The 21,722-nt window shown below is 36.4% G+C and overlaps 1 protein-coding gene across 1 annotated transcript in view; it reads right to left on the bottom strand.

The window, feature by feature from the left end:
• Positions 1–21,722, bottom strand: part of LOC120538597 (cystine/glutamate transporter-like) — a 42,408-nt gene that overhangs the window by 9,472 nt on the left and 11,214 nt on the right. Inside the window, exons 4-7 of the mRNA XM_039767986.1 lie at positions 21,310–21,435; positions 13,959–14,058; positions 8,970–9,014; positions 6,360–6,483 (exon numbers count right to left, since the gene is read on the bottom strand). Coding sequence (XP_039623920.1) covers positions 6,360–6,483; positions 8,970–9,014; positions 13,959–14,058; positions 21,310–21,435 — 395 coding nt within the window. The remainder of the gene's footprint in view (positions 1–6,359; positions 6,484–8,969; positions 9,015–13,958; positions 14,059–21,309; positions 21,436–21,722) is intronic.

Genomic DNA, 21,722 nt, shown 5'->3' with positions numbered 1-21,722 from the left:
AATACTTATGTACATGTGCTTTCTCAATTTTTTTATTTTTAATAAATTTGCAAAAATCTCAAACTTTTTTCACGTTGTCATTATGGGGTGTTGTGTGTAGAATTCTGAGGAAAAAATGAATTTAATCCATTTTGGAATAAGGCTGTAACATAACAAAATGTGGAAAAAGTGATGCGCTGTGAATACTTTCCGAATGCACTGTAAATCTAAGCAAAAAATTATCTTCTGCATTGTTTAAAAGAGTTGAACTTAATTACACAAACTTATAATAATCCATACATTGTTATTTTGATGAATAAGGAAAACTAGGAAATAGTAATAGGCACAAGGCAACCTCCTAACATGATGACATCCTTTGGCATGAAGAGATGCTATTGTGTATTGGGCTGTTTGTAAACAGCACAAATTAATGCAATACCTTCTGATCAAATTTGCACCATTTTCTGATGTTTTGTTTTTTTTACTCTATTGTAATGTAAACCTTACTTCTCATATTATCTCCTTGATGAATGATTGGATAAAAATTAATATGAAGCCTGAAAATTAAATAAAAGTTGCAAAGACTGTCTTGTAGAAGCACTGAACTGAAGTGTGAATTGTTTCTGATTTACAATGAATTACCAGTACAAATGACTTGTGAAGAATGGAAACTTAGTTGTAAAGAAAGGTGAACTTCTGACAAATTTATCAGACCACTTTTGACCTCAACCTCTGTTCCTTCTGCCATAATAACATGATAATATATGTTTCCCAAAGTAGCCAAATATTTAAATGCCATGAGAAAAACAAGGTAATGGAAAATATATGTAAATGGAAAAAACATATTTTATTTTTAATCTCTTTTGTGGCTAAAAGAGGACATAGCAGAGCCCCAAACCCCAAACACAACTGACAATACTTATTCTCAGATTCAAAAGAGTTGTTTTATTACCACAGAAATACCATTGCAGGTTTCTTCCTCAACTCTTCCCAAGTGATCGTTGTACTCCTCGTCTCCTGACTCCAACTCACCTGCCGATGGTGCAACGCTTTTCTTTAACTTGGACCTAGGGAACTTCAGACACAACGGCACTGTAGCCAGGAAGCAGTCTTTTCATCATGTGAAATCATGTGTTCTTTTCTCCAGAGATTGTCAGCAGATCATTTAGTTATTTTATCGGTTAAACAAATGCTGTTTGCCAATTAGTTCACCTAATTGTCAGAACATTATTTACTGTAAAGGGAAATGTCCACCCAAAATGTGTGTAGTGGATGTGTTGGAGTAATGGAGAAGCAAATTAGTCAAAGCATTTTTAAGATTATGGGATGTTTCATTTTTCTTTTGCATGGGTTGTTTTTACACCGAATTTTTGAAATATGAAAATGTCCTTCCTTAATGTATACCTGCTGCCCTAGAGGTACCATCTTGCCAAATTTCAGCTTTTTAATTAAATGGGAAATAGTTTCTTTGAATGAGTGAGTTAGATAGTCAACTTTGCATTTTATATATTATCATACTTGTGGGTCATAGGATCTCCTAATAGGCTTGATCAAGGAATATAATAATCCGCAGAGAGGAAAGGAGGTGCTGTTGCTACCAAGTACCAAGAAACCACCCATTGAGGGCACTTAGTCTCACCCCACTGGTTGCCCGACCATAAAAACCCCGGCTTCCTCGAAGGAGGTGTTTATTTGGCAAGATATAAATATAGATATAATATAGAGAATGACCTACACATTGAAAAACAAGCAAAGTACAACTCTGGAGTAAAAAATTTTAATACTGGAATATTTTTTATACTATAAAATATATATTCTAAAAAATCTGCTTATAACCATTTGGAAACATTAATTGAAATATTATTTTTATGTTTCAAAATGCTTTCTACAATTGGATTATTGTTTCGTGCACATTCTGAACTGTCACCACACCTTAATTTTTTAATGAGCATTCAATAATGTTTCACTGTAGGAGGATTTATTTCCCATATCCATCCATCCATCATCCAACCCACTATATCCTAATTACAGGGTCACAGGGGTCTGCTGGAGCCAATCGCATAGTAAAACATTTTACGCTGTGTCTTTAAATTACCAAATGAGTGACTTGTCATCCTATTGGTTTGGAGCTTTTCATGGATTTTGTCTCAGGTAAAGTTTATTTTAAAGATCCACATGATCAATAAACATTTGTATTTTAATAGCTGTGAAACCACAAATCTACGAAGGAAATTTTAAGCCATTTACCTTGTAAAGCATCCATGAGCTCATGAAAGTGATCTAAATGATACATCACATCCCTCTTTGGCAAACACCTGGGGCCTCATGTATAAACGGTGCGTATGCACAGAAATGTTGCGCAAGAACTTTTCCACATTCAAATCACGATGTACAAAACCTACACTTGGCGTAAAGACACGTACTTTTCCACGGTGCCTCATGCCTTGTCGTACGCAAGTTCTCCACTCGGTTTTGCAGACTGGCGGCACCCAGCGTCAAAGCAATGCTACTGTTCCTGTGTGGTTTCTCCTTATTTTCCTGACGCGGCTTTATAAATACACTGAAACTAACCGCATATTGTTTATTAGTGTAATGCATCTGATTGTAATTAACTTGTAACAATATAATGGTCCAGGGAATAGCCATAGTATTCCAAATACCATAACTGCTTTAGAGTTGTTACTCTCACTGCACCTTCTTCTTCTTCTTCTTCTTCTTTCAGCTGCTCCTGTTAGGGTTGCCACAGCGGATCATCTTTTTCCAAATTACTCTCAATGCACAAATCGGAGTATTTATATAACTGTATCTGAGTGGGGAATCACAGCAGCAGCTAATCAGAAAAAGAATTATCGGGATACAGACTCAAGCACATGCTACCTCAGCCACGGCAAAACGTTTCAAAGCCTTTCCTGTACGGACCTCGTGGTTCAGAAACAGATTCATCCCAAGAACTATAAATGCGCTCAATCAATTGCTCCTTGTAGAACTGTTTGTACTTATAAGTACAATTACCTCACTGTAAACTTGCACTACAGTTATAATATTGCACAACTTGAGCCACTTTATAAAGCACGTATTTACATATGATGACGATATCATTTTTAAGATGAAATGCAGCAAAATATGTTTATTATATTATATAGGTAAAACTTTAACTTCATTTAAATAATCTATATTCTTCACTGGAACTGGCGTGAAGGATAGAATAATTTAACATGTACTACGAAGATAGTTTAATGTTCCTTAAACGTTTTGAAGAATCTGCGCTCTAAGCTTACAGATGGCTTAACATCTATTACTGAGCTGATTGTGTGGCGATCGATTACTTGGAGAAAGAAAGGCAAGGACTGCAGGGGCGGCCACGCCAATATATATTGAATATAAAACAAAGAGAAAATAACAACACAGCTAAAAACGCAGCGGCAAATTTCGACAAAAGTTAAACGCTTGTGGCATGAGCACGAGGCAGCTATGCAGTGTCCGCAACGGACGTGGCCATCCACCGTGCATAAGATACCATATTGACATTGGCGGGCAAAGGGGCCACTGATTCTTTCTCTGCCTAGAGCCGCCCATGAGTACTGCTGCAATAAATAATTTTATCGAAGGTCGCACACAATCACTGCGCCGTGAAACCCATGTTTAATAATGTGCTTTAACTCCTATCATCATGAAAAAGATATCATGTATACATCTCAGTATTTTAGTTATTCAGAGAGCTGTAATATCACGAATGTAATGGATTCTGTATCCAGTCGGAGGAAGAGAGCCGGTTTAAGAAGCAAGTAGTGATTCACACACAGGGCACATAGAAGATCACATACAAAACAAAGCATTTAACGTGCTACTTTAATTACGATGTGATTTAAGAAACTGGTCAATTAAACGATCTACTTTAATTACAATATAAACTATGGGATTAAAGTGGAAATTTCGAGATTAAAGTTGACATTTTGTGTTTTTTTCCCACTGTGTGACTATTTTTTTTTTGTCTGTACCCTAATAAGCTTTCATATGACACTCAGACAGTTGGCTACGACTCGCCTTTTCACGGTGACTTTGATATCTGAGCTTTCAAGTTTCTCCAACACGCTATGTCACTCGATCAATATCCTTTTGTTGATTATACCATGGTTTAATTAAACAAATACAGTAGTATGTTTTTCCTTTGCTTCCACTTGGTATTCGCTGAAATTCTTATATTTTCCCCCATGCTTTTCCCATTGTCTTTTCACAGAAGGCTGAGCTTAAGGGCGATTTATATTGATTTGCATATTCAAAGAGGCGTAATTCTGGGAGGAGTTGGGGCGGGACATAAGGCTCGTGCACGAGCGTTAGTTTTCACGCTGACTGGGATTTATGTAGTGGAAGAACGTGGAAGTTGGAGTACGCACAGATTCCTGCATCTGGATTTTTCTGTGCGTAAGCACATTTCGGCTTTTGTGCTTACGCCATGTAATAGTGCGAATTCTACGCACAGTGTTATATATGAGGCCCCTGGTTTTAGTATCACCCATTTGCAGGTCACCAGATAACATCTGAACATTAATGCCCAACATGAGGATGTCTGAAAATGGTGTGAAGGCTTGGGATTAATAAAGTATCTATCTATCTAAACATCAATCAGCTGAGGTTTTTTGAATTTTGCAACTGTACCTTGGCCATTAAGACTCAAAGTAAGAGGTTTTGAGAACATGTGTGGTTAACATCTAAACTATAAGCAGATGTTAGAATGTTAGAAGGTATAATAAGAAAAGTATGGCCTTGTGATATGGCTAATGCAATTATCACTGACAAAAAAATCAATGGGAAGTATTCAGACTATTATTGAAATCAACTGGGATCCAAGTATTGGAAATGTACTGCTGAAAAGTTATTGTTGTGTTGGATCAGAACTTAAAATAGAAAAATGCTGTGAGACTTAGAAAAACACCCATAAAACAGGTCAGGGCTCTACTTAGCCTGCCTGGAAAAACTTCACCCAAGGCAGCCTGACCTTCCAACTCCACAAGCAAGCTTCAGGCCAGTCCAGAGGCCTCACAAATAGATAACAGGCTTTTAAAGATCAAATAACTTTTAATGTCCTTAAGTGAAAGGAAAATCATTAAAAACTGTTGGCTTGACAATCAAGTCCACAAAGAATCTTTATAAAATAAGAGGTTATTTTTATAAACAAAAAAAATAAAGTGACAAAATAAGCCAAAAGGATTTCCCTAAAAGACAATCCAAGGAGAACAAGTTCAAATCCGTAAAATGAGAGAAAAAAATCCAAGAACAAAAAGCAATAATTAAAGAAGCCAGAAAAATCAATACTCACAGTCCAAGTGACTTTAAACCACTGTAGGACCTGCTCTCGGCTGCAGAAGATAAAGGCTAAGAGTGGTCCTTCAGTGGTGACATCAAAATGGGTCTGTCTCTTGGGGTTCAACACACAAAATAAAAGGAACACAAAAAATATAGCACAAATACATAATCAATAGTCAAAACAATATTAACAAAACTATACATAAATTACAAAAAACAAAAAATTTAATGTAAACAAAAATGGCACAAAAAAGGGAAACAAACATTAAGTCAGGGAACAAATCCTGGCTGTAAAATAACAGATTTTTTTTATAAGTCTGAAAAGAGCGTTTTGAAACTTTCTGCAAAAATCCATTAGTTTTTATAAATCTGTTAAGTGTTTTGTTAGAAGAAGTTGAGAAACTGTTTGCATGAAATTACTTCATGACTCACATATGACCATAGTTCATCCATTTTTGACATTCTCGCATCCATTCGATTCTTACCCACAAAGTAATGGCATGGCAGCAGGACCATTAGCATTTTTAGCACCATTAGGGTGCAATGCTATACAATCTCATGATTACTACTTGTTCTAGACAGCAAATTATTGGATAACAGCTGGTAATAATTAAATATCTGGACTTTATTTTCATTTTCCTTCATTCAAATGTTTAACCTTTACAGAGGTTTACTGTAGTAATGTAGTAAACTTATTCTATAAGTGTATCCATCCACCCATTAACTGGCCCTGTCTCATTTAATTTCTAGGCTGGGGACGCTAGAGTTCATTCTGGCAATACTGTGGGGAAAACAGCAGCTTGCACTGGCACTCTTATGAGGACACCCACACTCAGTTCTACTACGCTGGTTTAGAATGACCAATTAATCTGAAATGTGAGAGGACCAGATGGCAAAAACCACACAAATACAAGGAGGAACCTGCTTGTTAGAGCCAGGCAGTGGTCATGCTGGGGTTCACATCCTGCCTCCTGAGGTTGTGATGTAGTAGTGCTAATCATTGTGCCACCAGAAAGTAATTTTAAAGTCATTGTAATATTTATCTCTTCATATTGATAACAAGTGAATTCACAAACCACAGCCACAGCATTGGATTCCAGAACATCTTGAGATGTCATCACTGTGTAATAAGAAATGTTCGTCAGAAGATAAGCAATTGTCACTGTTACCATGGATAATATGATCGACAAAGGGATGTTTCTAAAAAAAAAAAAAAACCTAGTCACAATAAATACTTATTGCAGTTGGTGTAATGATTCACCAGGACAAGGAGGGAAAAAATGGTCTAAAACCCAGATCATATACAGAAAAAAAATGTTAAAAACACTCTACTTACAACTGATATTTTGTTTAAATGTTACTTGCCAAATGTGCTTTATAGTGAGGACAAAATCAAAACATCCAATCTCAAGTTACCGTTATTGCTTTATCCACATACAAAGTCATCCACTTGTTTGAGCACAGCATTCTAAACGTGCATTTACGTTTTTATAAAAATATTTTTAAATGAACCTTATTTGCAATAATCACTCTTGTGTCTAAGGATGGAACATACATACACCCACAAACAAGCATGTGTATTGAAGACCCATCTCTCCCTTCATTCATTGGTCGATAGTCCTGTCTTCATTTTAGAAGTACAGAATTGTCAGAAATGCATTGCATGGTTTACAAACCATTTTTATTTAAAAAAAATTGTTAATTATAGTTCAGCAGAAAATGGATACCTTCTTCATGTTTTGAATGGATAAAGGACATACAGTATGAATTATGTGACAGAGTAATATGAAATTATTTTTTTCATGGATGTTTTTCATATGATTTGCTTTTGTCCAGTAATGGTGACTATTAGACCCCATTATTTCATAAACTACTTTCTCTCATTCTACATAAAAACATAAGATTGGGTGAAGTATTCCCTTAAGTATTTGAAGGAAGGTAAGCAATGCACAGAATTCACTCAAGCTCCATATGCACGAAACATACAATTATTCAACTTAAAATTGAGAGCACATCTCTCTCTTTTAAAATTGTCCAAAATATTTCCAGGGCAAGATCTAATCTGCAAACGTTGCAATCAAGTTCCAGCCTCATTGGGCTATACTTTTTGGGCCTGCACCAAATTAACCTCATTCTGGACCAAAATCTTAAATGCCTTTCAGACAGCCTTGGACTCACAATCCTTCCTAATCCATTAACAGCTGTGTTTGGTGTTCTTCCAGATGGGTTTTAAGTGGAGAAGGACAAACAAACTGTAATTGCCTTTACTACACTACTGGCATGTAGACTTATCTTCCTCAACTGGAAGAATCCTAACTCTCCTATTCTAAGTCAGTGGGTAACTGATGTTATATACTATTTAAAACTGGAAAAAATAAGATTTGCACTTACAGGATCTGTACAATTTTTTTTGCAAAACCTGGGTGGATCTAATCAATAACATTTTAGAAATAAGCATTTAAATTGATGAAGCAGGTTCTCTCCCCTCTTCTACTCCATTTATCTTTATTCATTTTTTATTTATCTATTTGCTTATTTTTACTAGCTTAAAGTTTTACTCTGCTGGCCTAGCTCTCTTTGAAAGTGGTGGTGGTTGATTTGTTTCTAACCTATTTTTGTAAAATTTGAGTTATTTGTATGGAATGTTATTTGATTTTAATAAAATCAATAAAATAAAATAAAAATAATTGACCAAGAAATATGTATAATTAAACCAAAACAACAAAAACTAATTTTAAAAATGTACTAAAATTCCAAAAAGAAAAACACTAATCAATTTCTTATTAAAAACAGCCAAACAAAAAATGAAATAATTTCTTAATGTGAACCTCATTTAAAATTCACAATCAATAGCAGAAGAAAAAGGAAAAAAAAAAAAAAGAAAAAGGTCAAAAAGTGACAAAAATCAAAGCAAAGAGGTCAGAACATCACCAAAGCCACAATAGTAAGAGTCAAGGAAAGGGAGAGTATCAGCACAGCAAATTAACAAGCTGGTGTTGCTTTGAAGCCACTCTGAAATGTTTGGGGCTATTTAAAGTCTCCTGTTACTGTAATTAGTCTCCTCTGTACTGGAACTGTTGGTTAATGATTGGACTCGAACCTCCATGATTAAAAAGAATTAGCGATATAACTGAATACAAAGGGAAAATAACGTAGCAAAAATGTGATCCACAAACTTAAAATTAAGAGACAACTAAAGGAAAGCAATTAAAGGAAAGGGAAAAATACAAATAAAAAATACAAAACAAAATGAAGGGCAGGACCATGACAGAGGAGAGAGCAACAAACAGAAAAAAGCAGGCTGAACGACTTAACAACATCGAAAATTTAGATACTATACCTGCTCGAGCGCTTGAGTAAATTAAATGCTTGTCTTAATTATAACTAATTCATGCTTCAATGTAATTTCACACTCCAGTACATGTGTCCATACTGGCAGTAATGAACGCAATGAAGGAAACCACCTTGTACTTGTACTGTCTTGGTAATCACAGAGACAGAACTGATAGGAAAAAAGTTAATGGGCCAGGAAATAAAGATCAAAGTAAACTTGAAACAGGGGAGGATAAAAACCAGCAAGACAGTATTCACTGACAAAACATGATTTGTTATGTACTATTATTCATATCCTCATTGCAACCTCTACCTAAGACCAGCTTTGCTTATAAGAGACAAAACCTCAATACCTTTTGGAATCGATGATTTCTTCTGTGACATAATTCAGGACATACCTGTTGAAATAAACAAGACTGCCTTTAGATCTAAGGTGCATGCCAGGCAAGATACAGTAGTGCAGGTCAACCATAATTCCTTTTAGTATGCTATACCATTAAGATGGTTAATTAACATTTATTTATAAAGCAACTATCAGACAAAAGTCACAACGCACTGAACGATAAAACAGAATAAAATGAAATCATAAAAAAAATACAAAACAAGGACAATATGAAAAACACCCAGAAATCATCACACAAGCTAAATGCCTGTTTTAACAAATGTGTTTTAAGTTGACACTTAAACAGTTCAGTAGATTCTGCTGATCTCAACATCAGTGGACAACTGTTCTATTATCTTGGAGCAATGGCTTGAAATACATGATCCCCACATATCCTAAATCAGGTACAAGGAACCAAAAGGAGATTTAACTTGGCAGATCTCAGAGCACGGCCCGGGGTGTAGTGCTGAAGAAGGTTCGTGTCATATTGGGAAGTTTGACCATGCAAAGCTCTGTAAGTACCAGAATTTTGAATTGGATTCTAAATTCCACTACATCCCTGGCGCGGCTTCATAAATACACTGAAATTAACCGCATATTGTCTATTAGTTTAATGCATCTGATTGTAATTAACCTGTAGCAATAAAATGGTCCACAGAATGGTCAAACTATTCTAAATACCATAGCTGCTTTAGCGTTGTTACTCTCACTGCACCTTCTTCTTCTTTCAGCTGCTCCCGTTAGGGGTTGCCACAGCGGATCATCTTTTTTCCATATTACTTTCACTGCACCACTCACAGTATATCACTGTAGCTGAGTGTGGAATCACAACTCTACAGCAGCTGATTGGAAAGAGATTATCAGGATACAGCATCAACCACATGCTGCCTCAGCCATGCTGTCTATTGAACTGCTCTCATACGGCAAACGCTTCAGAGCCTTTCCTCGCGGTTCAGAAACAGTTTCATCCCAAGAACTCTAAATGCACTCAGTCAGTCCATCAAGTGTTCCTTGTAGAACTGTTTGTACTTATGAGTGCAATACAGTTATAATATTGCACAATCTGAGACACTTTATAAAGTGCGTATTTACATATGATGATGATGTCATTTTTAAGATGAAATGCAGCAAAATATGTTTATCTATACAAATAAAAGGCAAAGCCCTCAGTCACTCACTCACTCATTACTAATTCTCCAACTTCCCATGTAGGTAGAAGACTGAAATTTGGCAGGCTTATTCTTTATAGCTTACTTACAAAAGTTAAGCAGGTTTCATTTCGAAATTCTACGCGTAACGGTCATAACGGTCAACAACGTCCACCATGTTGAACTTTCTTATTTATGGCCCCATCTTCACGAGATTTGGTAGGTGGCTTCCCTGCGCTAACCGAAACCGATGTACGTACTTATTTCGATGGTATGATGCCACTGTCTGCCACCATATTGAACTTTCCAACCTCACTAATTCTCCAACTTCCCGTGTAGGTAGAAGGCTGACCCCATCTTCACGAAATTTGGTAGGTGGCTTCCCTGCACTAACCAAAACCTATGTATGTACTTATTTCGGTGGTGTGATGCCATTGTTGGCTGCCATATTGAACTTTCCAAAGTCACTAATTCTCCAACTTCCTGTGTAGGTAGAAGGCTGAAATTTGACAGGCTCATTCCTTATAGCTTACTTACAAAAGTTAAGCAGGTTTCCTTTCGAAATTCGACGTGTAACGGTCATAACGGTCAACAACGTCCGCCATGTTGAACTTTCTTATTTATGGCCCCATCTTCACGAAATTTGGTAGGCGGCTTCCCTGCGCTAACCAAAACCAATGCACATACAGTACTTATTTCGGTGGTATGATGCCACTGTCGGCTGCCATATTGAACTTTTCAAGTGTCTTTGTTACTTATGGGCCCATCTTCAAGAAATTTGGTACGCAGGTTCCCAACGCTAACTGAATCCTACTTACGAACATATATACGTCCATAGCCTGCAGCTCGGTCACCGTGTGAGGCGGCGTTGGGTCCCCCATCCCAACGCCTCCCACGTTGTTGGCTGCCTGCCTATATAAGGCCGTCCGCCCCGGTCTCTACATTCCCTTCCTTGCTTCACCACGGGATTCACGTCTCCCTGTTGATAACTACAGCCTTTTTATTTAATCCACAGCTTCTCCGCTGTTTTATTGTTCATTTATTACGATTGTAGTTATTGTGTAGGTATTTTAGACTTACTTTACATTGTTCAGGTACCCATTTCCTTTATCATTCCAACCGTACCCCCATTAACATGTCTGTCGAGGTGATCACCATCGATCAAAGAACTGTCACTTACCGAGTGGTTTCCATGCCCGGAGATGTATTGAATGACTGGGACAGGTTCAAGGTGTGGACTGATGACGGTACAGGAGATAATTATACTACACAGGAGCACAATAAGAGTGAAATGCTTAAGCCTTTCACCTATGGATCTGCACGTGAGTTGATGGCTGCTGCTGAATTGTTTGGTTGTCGCTTTCAAGTGTACCAAAATGGCCAAATATTTTACACCTTTCGACAACCGCCAATGCCTCTTAAACATCTTAGATTCACAGGTGACGATTTCAGTAGTGGACACTTTGATGTTTATGAATGTTTAAACTCTTAAAAGCTGGATGTGAAGTTACCGATGAAACCGGTTGTATACTTACAACTCTTTACAGATGCTGAATGTTTCTTCAACACAACTCCTACAAATGCTGTCGTAATTGAAACAAACCATGAAACTCAAACCGATTATGACAGCAGCAATCCAAGCTGTGAGATTTGAAACAAGATTACTGTTCACATGGCCAACTGTACCTTGCATGCTCAAGAGTAAGCTCAGCGCACAGCTTGGTCATATTACAACCGGAGGGCCGAACTCACAATGTGGTATACAAAGAGATCCTTAACAAATAATTATTGGTATATTTTCCCTCAGTTTAAAAAGGTTTAATTTTCGTCTTAATAAAAATATTAAGGCAGTACTTCGTGGCTGTGAAGCACGGGTATTTTACTAGTTATATTATACAGATAAAACTTTAACTTCATTTAAATAATTGATATTGTTAATAATTAAACATGTGAGGACAGTGCCACAGCGCTAGCGAGGAGCTGGGGCGCCATTCATGGATTGTTCCTGCTTTATGCTGTATTCTTGCTGGGGCTGGCGCAACACTGGAAGGATAGATGGATTGAATAATTAAACATGTAATACGAAGATATTTCAGTGTTCCTTAAAAGTTTTGAAGAATCAGCGTTTTAAGCTTACAGGTGGCTTAACGCCTATTACAGAGCTGATTGTGTGGTGATTGGGTATTTGGAGAAAGAAAAGTAAGGACAGGAATTGGGGGTTAGTACGTTTGAAAGAGACAGTACTGCTGCAATAAATTATTTCATTGAAGGTCGTGCATGGCACAGCAAGCATCTTGCATGAGGCAGGAACAATCACTGTGCCACTGTGTTCCCATGTTTAATAACATGCTTTAACTCCTGTCATCATGAAAATGATATCAAGTATACATCTCAATATTTTAATTATTCAGAGAGCTGTAATATCACGAATGTAATGGATTCCGTGTCGTGTTGGAGGAAGAGAAAGCCCGTTTAAGAAACACGTAGTAATTCACACACATGGAGCACATAGAAGATCAAATACAAAACAAAGCATTTAAGATGCTACTTTAGTTACGATGGGATTTGAGAAGCTAGTAAATTAAAAGATTTTAAGGTGAAGTTTATGATGTTCTACTTTAATGACAAAATAAACTACATGATTGCAAGTGGAAATTTCAAAACAAAAGTTGACATTTTGTGCTTTTTTCCCACTGTGTGCATGTTTTTTTTTTCTCTGTCATATGACACTCAGACAGTGGCTACGACTCGCCTTTTCATGGCAACTTTGATATCTGACAACTTCTTTTTTATTTCGGGCACTGTGAGACTTTGTGAACTTCAGCTTTCCAGTTTCTCCGACACTCTATGTCACTCGATTAACTTTCTTTTGTTGTTTATACCACTGTTTAAACCATCAAATAGTAAATTTTTTCTTGCCTCCAATTGGTATTCGCTAAAATTCTTATATTTCTCCCCATGCTTTTGCCATTGCCTTTTCACAGAATGCTGAGTTTAAGGGCTATTTATATTGATTTGCATATTCAAAGAGGTGTTATTCTGGGTTAGCATGTTTGTTATTTTTCATGAATACCAGGATTTATGGAGCAAAAGAAGTTGGCGAACACACAGATTTATGCATCTAGACTTTTTGTGTGTATGCACATTTACGCTTTTGTCCTTACGCCATGTTTTAGTATGAATTCTACGTACAGCATTATGCATGAAGCCCCAGAAGAGGTAAAGATTAAAAGTTTAGTTTTCTAAGCATTTAACTAGTTGGCAAGTAGCCAATTATTGACCATCTTCAGATAGCTGATCGACGAAGACAACCTATCTATGTAGTTGTTTCAGCTTAAAAGAACAATAAAGCTGAATACTGTTGGCATAAAAATGGTAGGAGATATCATTAAAAGAATAGGAAGTTTGAGTTAGAAGAAGCATATACAGTAAAGCGAAAACAAAACAGATCCAAGGCCAAATTTTTGGGACACCCCACAAGTCAAACAAGCAGAAGCAATATACTCTTCTACAGAGATGGATAAACTCCTACCAAATAAATATGAGGTAAACCAAGCCAGGGTTGAACCAGTGATACCCACAGAGTGGCTAAAATAATAGCTAAATTTCCCCTTGGAATCAAAACAAGTTCTATCTATCTATCTATTAAATCCTGCACACAACTTTATACAAGATGATGTATAGTGGCTGATTTTTCACAGGTATCTTAAAGCTGTTTTGCCAAGCCTACTGTACATATTCAAGAAAGAATTTACCAGCAGGAATTATGCAAGAAAAATAAATAAATACAGGGCTAGAGAAAAGACACCTACCATCCTGCATAGGCATATAATCCTGCATAAAAAGCCAACGGTAACTTGTCCACTGTCAAGGAATTGGTGTCAAAAGCTTTGTGAAAATTTTCAGTTTGCCCTGCAAAGTTAAAAATATAAATATGATCAAACATTCTAGCAGTAGACTGGAAGGCAGAGAGATCAGTGAAATCATATTGCAGCATACTATCCATATATTTCATCCTTTGTAAATGGAGGCTGAACCACTGTTACTGCATGATTAGTTAAAGTACACTTTTTTTTTTAAATGTATTCATTTTATTGCAATCATTCCATACAAATCAATCAATTTGTACAAAAAGTAGGATTGAGAACAAATCGACCCCCACCCCTGAGAGAGAGAGCATGGCCAACGGAGTAAAACTTAAGGCTTGTGAACGTACCTAAATTGATGAGTTTGATAAGCCAATAGAGATGAATGGAGAAGAAAAACAAATACAGAAATAAAAACATTTTGGAGAGTTTTAGGCGAGACAGATGTGCTCGATATATAATTTTGAGTTGAATAATTGTATGCTTTGCACATATGGAGCTCGAGTGAATTCTCTGCATTGCTATTTTCCACTCCTTTTCTGATATATTAATTGAGAGATCTTTGTCCCAGTGTCCTCTTGGATCTTTGAAAGGGAGGGACTATAAAATAATTTTATATATTGTAGAGATGGTGTCTCAGTCCTTGAAATTGAGCAATATTTTTTCCAGCATGGATGAGGGTGCAAGATGAGGAAAATCGGGAAGGTTCTGTTTAACAAAGTTCCTAATTTGAAGATAGTGAAAGAAATGTGTAGCTGGAATATTAAATTTGGAATGTAATTGTTCACAGGATGCAAAGACGTTGTCTATATAAAGATCTCTAAGCAAGTTAATCCCAAATTTTTTTTCAGATATTAAAAACTACATATGTTTGCAAAGGTTGAAAGAGGTGGTTCTCTTGCAGAGGTGCCACAGATAAAAGCTTCTCCATCTTAAAATGCTTTCTACATTGGTTCCATATTCTGAGTGAGTGAAGCACAATTGGGTTATTAGTATATGGCAGGGAATATAAAGAAGTACTGCAGGATTTTACTTCTATTGTGGACCAAGAGTGTGTATGATCATCTATTTGTGGCCAGGTTTTTATAGCTTGTATGTTTGCTGCCCAGTAATAAAACTGAAAGTTAGGTAGAGCCACACCACCTTCTGCCATTTGTCTTTTTAGGGTCGCTCTTTGGGTACATGGATGTTTTGAGTTCCAAATAAATGAGGTTATTGTTGAATTTGATTGCTTAAAAAATTATTTATTGATGTATATTGGAATGTTTTGAAATAAAAAAGGAGCTTAGGAAGAATATTCATCTTAACAGTGTTAATTCTTCCAGCTAGAGTGAGATGAAGGGTTGGCCATCTATGCAAGTCTTGCTTAATTTTTTTCCATGCAGATGGCGAAATTTTGTTGATAAAGAGTGTGAGTGCTGTTAAGACTGCAGGCAAACAGTAGCGGTGACAAGGGGCATCCTTGTCTGGTACCACATTCTAGTTTAAAGTAGTCTAAACAAATGTTGTTGATACAAATTAAAGCTTCTGGATTGGTATACAGTAGTTTGATCCATTCACAAATGTTCGGGCCAAACCCACATTTCTCCAATGTAGTAAAAAGGTATTTCCATTCAATCATGTCAAATGCTTTTTCTGAATCCAAAGATAATAATATTTCTGGGTTGTTTGACTTAGTTAGTGAGTATATTACATTAAACAGGCGTCGAAGATTTGAAGATAAGTGTTGACCCTTGATAAATCGAGTTTGATCTTGTGATATTACCGAAGGGAGCACTTTCTCTATCCTTCTAGGTATGATTTTTGAGAGTATTTTAACATCATTATTCAAAAGTGAAATTGGTCTGTATGATGCACATTGTAATGTCCTTATTTTGTTTAGGAAAAACGTGATTAATGCTTATTGAGTTTGATTGTCTCTGGCTTCTGTAAATGTTGCTAATAGGATTGGAGCTAGCTTAGCGGAGAATTTCTTATAAAATTCTTCAGGGTAGCCATCAGAGCCTGCTGCTTTCCCGCCTTGAAGTGACTTATAGCATCTAGTAATTCTGATAACGGCAGAGGTTTATCAAGTTCCTCCACACTAAAAGTGTCTATTTGTGGTATCTGTAATGTATCCAGAAATGCATTAGATTGTGCATTGTCTTCTTTAAACTCAGTAGAATATAAGGATTTATAGTAGTCTCTAAATGTGTGCATTATATTTTTGTGGTCAATGATTTTGTCTCCGTTCGTGTTGATGATTACTGGGATTGCGTTACGGACTTCTTGCTTGTTAATTTGTTGAGCTAAAAGCTTATTAGCTTTCTCTTCTTTGGGTATAAGAACCTCCAGGGGTCTGATAAGTTGTGATCAGTTATAAACTTTGTAATTATCTTTGCAGTGTTAGATGTCATCCCCCCGTGATAGAAGTCCTATCTAAGAGTGTATTTAAAACACAATTAAAGTCCCCAGCCATTATAATTTTATGAGTGTTTAGATTGGGAATGGATGCAAATAAATTTTGTAAAAATTCTTTATCATCAAGATTAGGTGCATAAGCATTATCAAAATCATTTTACAGTTAGATAAGTTACCCATGACCATCACATATCTCCCTTCAGGATCCAATACTACATCTGATGCTACAAATGAGACTGTTCTATGTATGAGAATTCCCACACTTCTAGTTTTCTTTGTAAAGCTAGAATGGAACATTTGGCCAGTCCAGTCCTTTTGCAGCCGGAACTGATCCTTGCTTAGTAAGTGGGTCTCCTGTAAAAATACTATTTTAGCGTTTAAACCAGTTAGGTGAGAGACTACTTTCTTTCTCTTTAATTCGTGATTCAGGCCTTTAACATTCCAGTTCACAAAGTTAACTGTCCCATCATGGAGACATTGATTCTGAATTTTTAATGTCATTTTATAGTTTTAACTGGAAGTGAGACAGCTATAACCTTAATTTCCTATTTCCCCAAGAGTTATTGCCATGCAGTCTATTGTTACGTTGGTAGTTATAATTATAAAGATTAAAAGGATAGATTTGGTATAGATATAGCCTGCTCTCTTTCTCTCCCCCTTAACCCCCAGCCACCCATTTTTAAAGTACACATTTCTCTAAAGTAGAAAAGTCTTTCAGAAATTTTGAAAGTGGTGACTAATCAAAAAGTTCTGAGACTTAATTGAAAGAGTCATTTTACATTGTTGATATTTGAAGTGTCCAAAGATTAGCTCCTGTTTACTTGTATATGTCAATTGCAAGTTCATACTCTTTATAGTGTACAAATTTAGCTTCAAAACCAAGTCAATACGTACAATGTGAAGCACAAAAATCAGGTACAATGCTATCATTGAATTTTTGACACTAGAGAGCAATACATATTTTGAGAGTGTTTGATTTGGAGTGAAACACGGAAACATAAGATGGTCATTCAGGTTTTACCCGTAAACAGTCACGTTACAAATGATCTTGCAAGCTCAAAGAAAACACTGCCAATTATACTTCTCCTGTCACAGATACCAAAGTTTTGCATGAAACAAGTGAAGTCATCTATTAGTAAATCCAGGGAGGAACGGAAGGAGAAGGCTTAACTGAAACATTCAAGCGAATCTGAAACGTGCACAGATAAATGCGGCAGACACTCTTCACGATAATAGTGTCCAAGATGCAATAATTAAAAACTTCTTGGAATAATTTATTAGTTTTTTTGTCTGACAATACTGGCAACTTAATTGGAGCAGCAAGTTGGAAAACATTTTGGGCTCTTACAGCAGAGGCCATATGGGCGACTGAGCCTGAACTCTTAAGTTTTCTGCAAAGCAATCTACTAACCAGCAGCACAATGAAACTAAGCTTTTAGCCTTAGCCTCTGTGTTTACTGAGATTTGATAAACATTGATGGGGAAAAAAAATTAAAGACTACAACAAAATTAATAATAATTCTGTTTTGCCATATTCAAAAGCCTAAAATTGACAACATATGTTGCTTGAGTTCAGACACTGATTTTTAGTATTGAAAGATTCAGCAGCAGAGATTCAGGTAATTCTTACATTAGAATTGAAGTATTAAAAACTCAGACTTGTTTGAGAAGCCTGCTCTACCATGTGTGAGAGAGAGGAGGTTTTAAATATTTGTTAAATTAAATTATAGGCCTAATTGGAGTATTTTTTTTTCAGTTTATAGAGAACATTTAGGCAATCTGTAATAGCAGCAAAATCAAAATAAAGTCTTTGTTTGAAGCTTGTAATAATAATAATAATAATAATAATAATCTTCCAACTGCCACAGTGTAAGACACACAAGCTTATTCCTGCCCCTCAAAAAAAAACATTATGTCATTTTGTGAAAATGTTGAATTATTTCAGAATAATTATTGCATTAAATCACAAAAGTTATTGCCTGGTGTGGTAGGTATCATTGTGCATGCGTTTGCTCCAGAAGTCCTGTAACTGTTAGTCAGGGATAGATTAAGGATGTGCATAGTGTGCAATCAACTGACAAGAACCAAACAAACATTGTAAGTATACATATATATATATATATATATATATAAAATGTTAGAAAATTAAGGTGCTTTCTAAATAAGAAGGATTGTGAGAAATTAATTCATGCATTTATCTCTAGTAGGATTGACTAATGCAATGCGGTGTTCACTGGCTGCTCAAACTGTTCTTTATACAGCCTCCAGTTAATCCAAAATGCGGCTGCAAGAATTATTACAAGAACAAGAAAATATGAACACATAACTCCAGTTCTTAAATCCTTACACTGGCTCCCGGTTAAGTTTAGGGCAGATTTCAAAATCCTTCTTTTAACAAATAAAGCATTAAATGGCCAAGGTCCAGCTTACTTGTCTGAACTTATCATGACTTACAAACCTGAGCGCACATTAAGATCTCAAGATGCCGGTCTGCTTAGGATTCCAAGGATTAATAAAATAACAGTGGGAGGTCGAGCTTTTAGTTACAGGGCCCCTAAATTGTGGAATGGTCTTCCTGCTTCTATAAGAGATGCCCCCTCGGTCTCAGCCTTTAAATCTTGGCTGAAGACTCACTACTTCAGTCTAGCATATCCTGACTAGAGCTGCTGATTAACTGTACAGACTGCATCTCTGTTGTTAGTCATTAGCACCAAAACATAAGTAACATGATAGTTATAATTTGTTACTAACCCTCACCTATTCTGTTTCTGTTCTCAGTACTCAAATGTGGCAATTGGTGCCACGGCCCACCTGCCAAGTTATTTGCCTGCCTATGGTAAAGTCATCCCTGATGGAGGATCGCAGGAATCATGGGAAAGAGGGGTCCTTTCATTGGATTGGCTGGCCGAGCAACGTTTCAGCCGTGGAATGGCCAAATGGGGAGGCAGCTTGATGGATGAGGTCTCCAGGACTCTAAAAATATCCAAATCTTATTATGTGATATCATCTACAGTTAAATTCTGCTCCGTGCTTCTAAAATTTGTATTATTATGCTGTATTAAGGATTTGTTCTGTTCTGTGTATTGTATTGTATTGACCCCCTTCTTTTGACACCCACTGCACGCCCAACCTACCTGGAAAGGGGTCTCTCTTTGAACTGCCTTTCCCAAGGTTTCTTCCATTTTTGCCTACAAGGTTTTTTTTTTTGGGAGTGGCCTGTTAAAGCCCATTGCGGCACTTCCTGTGTGATTTTGGGCTATAAAAAAATAAACTGTATTGTATTGTATTGTATTGTATATTCCTGAATGTACTGTGAAGAACATTTAATCCACACAGTTCAGGTTCACAGGGAGCCGAATGGTATCACAGCACCAATGTTACTGGCAGCAGCTGGTTGCTCTTCAGCAATAATGCAATACTTTCGCAGACTAATGCAATATTTTCTTTTGTTCTGAGTGGTGAGAATTAGCTTCTATTGTTGGACACACAAACAAAACAAAATAAAATTTAATGATCAACATAACAACATGACTGTAACTCCAAGCTTTGACTGCTTTGTCCTTGTTAAAGGTTGATTTAATTCAAAGTATGTTGTATTCAAAGTACACTTGTGTGGACAGTAAAAAGCTATAACGGTTATTTGTTTAAATATGATTGTTAAACTTTGATGCCAAGTTAAACTGGTGCTTAAGTCATTTACAAAGCTTCCTGCCACCTGACCCTTGCTGCTCATTGCAAAATTTCTCCAACATTTCACATCTCACGATTAAATCTTACAAGCCTTAACTTATTCCTCTTAGATTTGAACTAGAAGGCAGTGAGGAATATGTAACCCTGAACATATTGGAGTGACATCAACAACACGGAATGCTGGAGTATTGGAGTGACAACATCATGGTGTGTGAACTGGGTATTTGGTGCACTCATAGGGCAACAGTCCTGAGGTTCGTTCTTGGGTTTGTGCAGATAATGTTTATGCTCTTGTTTTAATAAATTTCACAGACAGAAACCCAGTACATTTGATGGGCTGTCATAATTTGGCTTGTGGTTTTAATTTTTTCCAACTGTTATTTGGACTAAAAAATTTTTTGAGTATTGTTTTTGGAGTTTCTGATGCCAAGAAATCTAGTGGAAAATTATTTTTTATTTTCAGGTGTTTTTAGCTGTGTTATAAACAAATTACCTTCCTCCTTGTGAATTTCCCCTTGGGATTAATAAAGTATCTATCTAGCTATCTTCAGAACACCTTCTTATTTTCCTTGTGATCGCCACCATTTTTATTGGTGGTTGCTATTCCTCTACTAAGTTGGACAACTGGGAGTGTGTGATGTGTGATATCCTTACAAAGACAATTTTAAAGATAAGCATTGTCCAAGCTTGGATTTAAAAAAAAAGTTCAGCATTATTCAGTTATTTAGTTCTGAGCTTACTGGTTACAAGTGTTTTTTCTGCCCTTAAATTACGATTTACGTCACACAATTTGGTCCTGCTTATTTGTAGCTTTTCTGGTATCTGATTAATTTGATATGTTTTTTTAAGTATAAATCTGTTATATATCTTGAGCTTTGTTTACTAAAATGTTATTTTCTTGGTTATGAGTTTTGCTCAATAGATCCATATATCATTTAATACCCTGAGCACAAAAAAATGCACAAAATGTATATGGCCAAGATTGACTGCTTAGATGTCCTGACTATATGATTGCCATTGGTCCTAAAAATGTATTTGTTGCACCTAGATATTCCCATTCTTCACTTCTTGGTACAATGCATCACTCACTCCAAGCTTCTAGTGTCAGTGCACATTTATAAATCCTGGCATTAAGGAGCAGTACATACTAGCTGAACAAAAACTGTAGATCACGAGAGCTAAAAACAGTAAATAAAACATATTTTACCTGAAGCAAGCTTGATCATTCCTGGCACAATAATTAAAACCAAGGCTGCCATCTTGATGGTGGTAAGCAGTATATGCAAACGTGTTGCCCAGTTGACACTCCAGCAGTTCACAGCCACAACAACCGCTAGGCAAAGATGAAGACAAAAGTGGTTAAATAAATGTAAGAAATAAAATGACAGGAGGAAAGAAACTATCTAGCAGGGGGTTAATGAATTGGCCTAAATTTGTCTTTGTCTTATCTTCTAGTTCTTTCTCATTAAAACACATTTCTCTCGTCATCAAGGTTGTATAGAAGCAAACTAATCACTGTCTTGAATACATGTGAGAATCTTTTTTACTTTGGTTTTGCCATTGGGATATTGTTATTATGTGGATTTATTTTTTGTGCTTGGGTTACATCAGTGCATCACC

This window comes from Polypterus senegalus, chromosome 11 (genome assembly GCF_016835505.1).
Source record: "Polypterus senegalus isolate Bchr_013 chromosome 11, ASM1683550v1, whole genome shotgun sequence".
In the NCBI taxonomy this organism is placed as follows: Eukaryota; Metazoa; Chordata; class Cladistia; order Polypteriformes; family Polypteridae; genus Polypterus; species Polypterus senegalus.
This window is presented reverse-complemented; position numbering and strand designations above follow the sequence as displayed.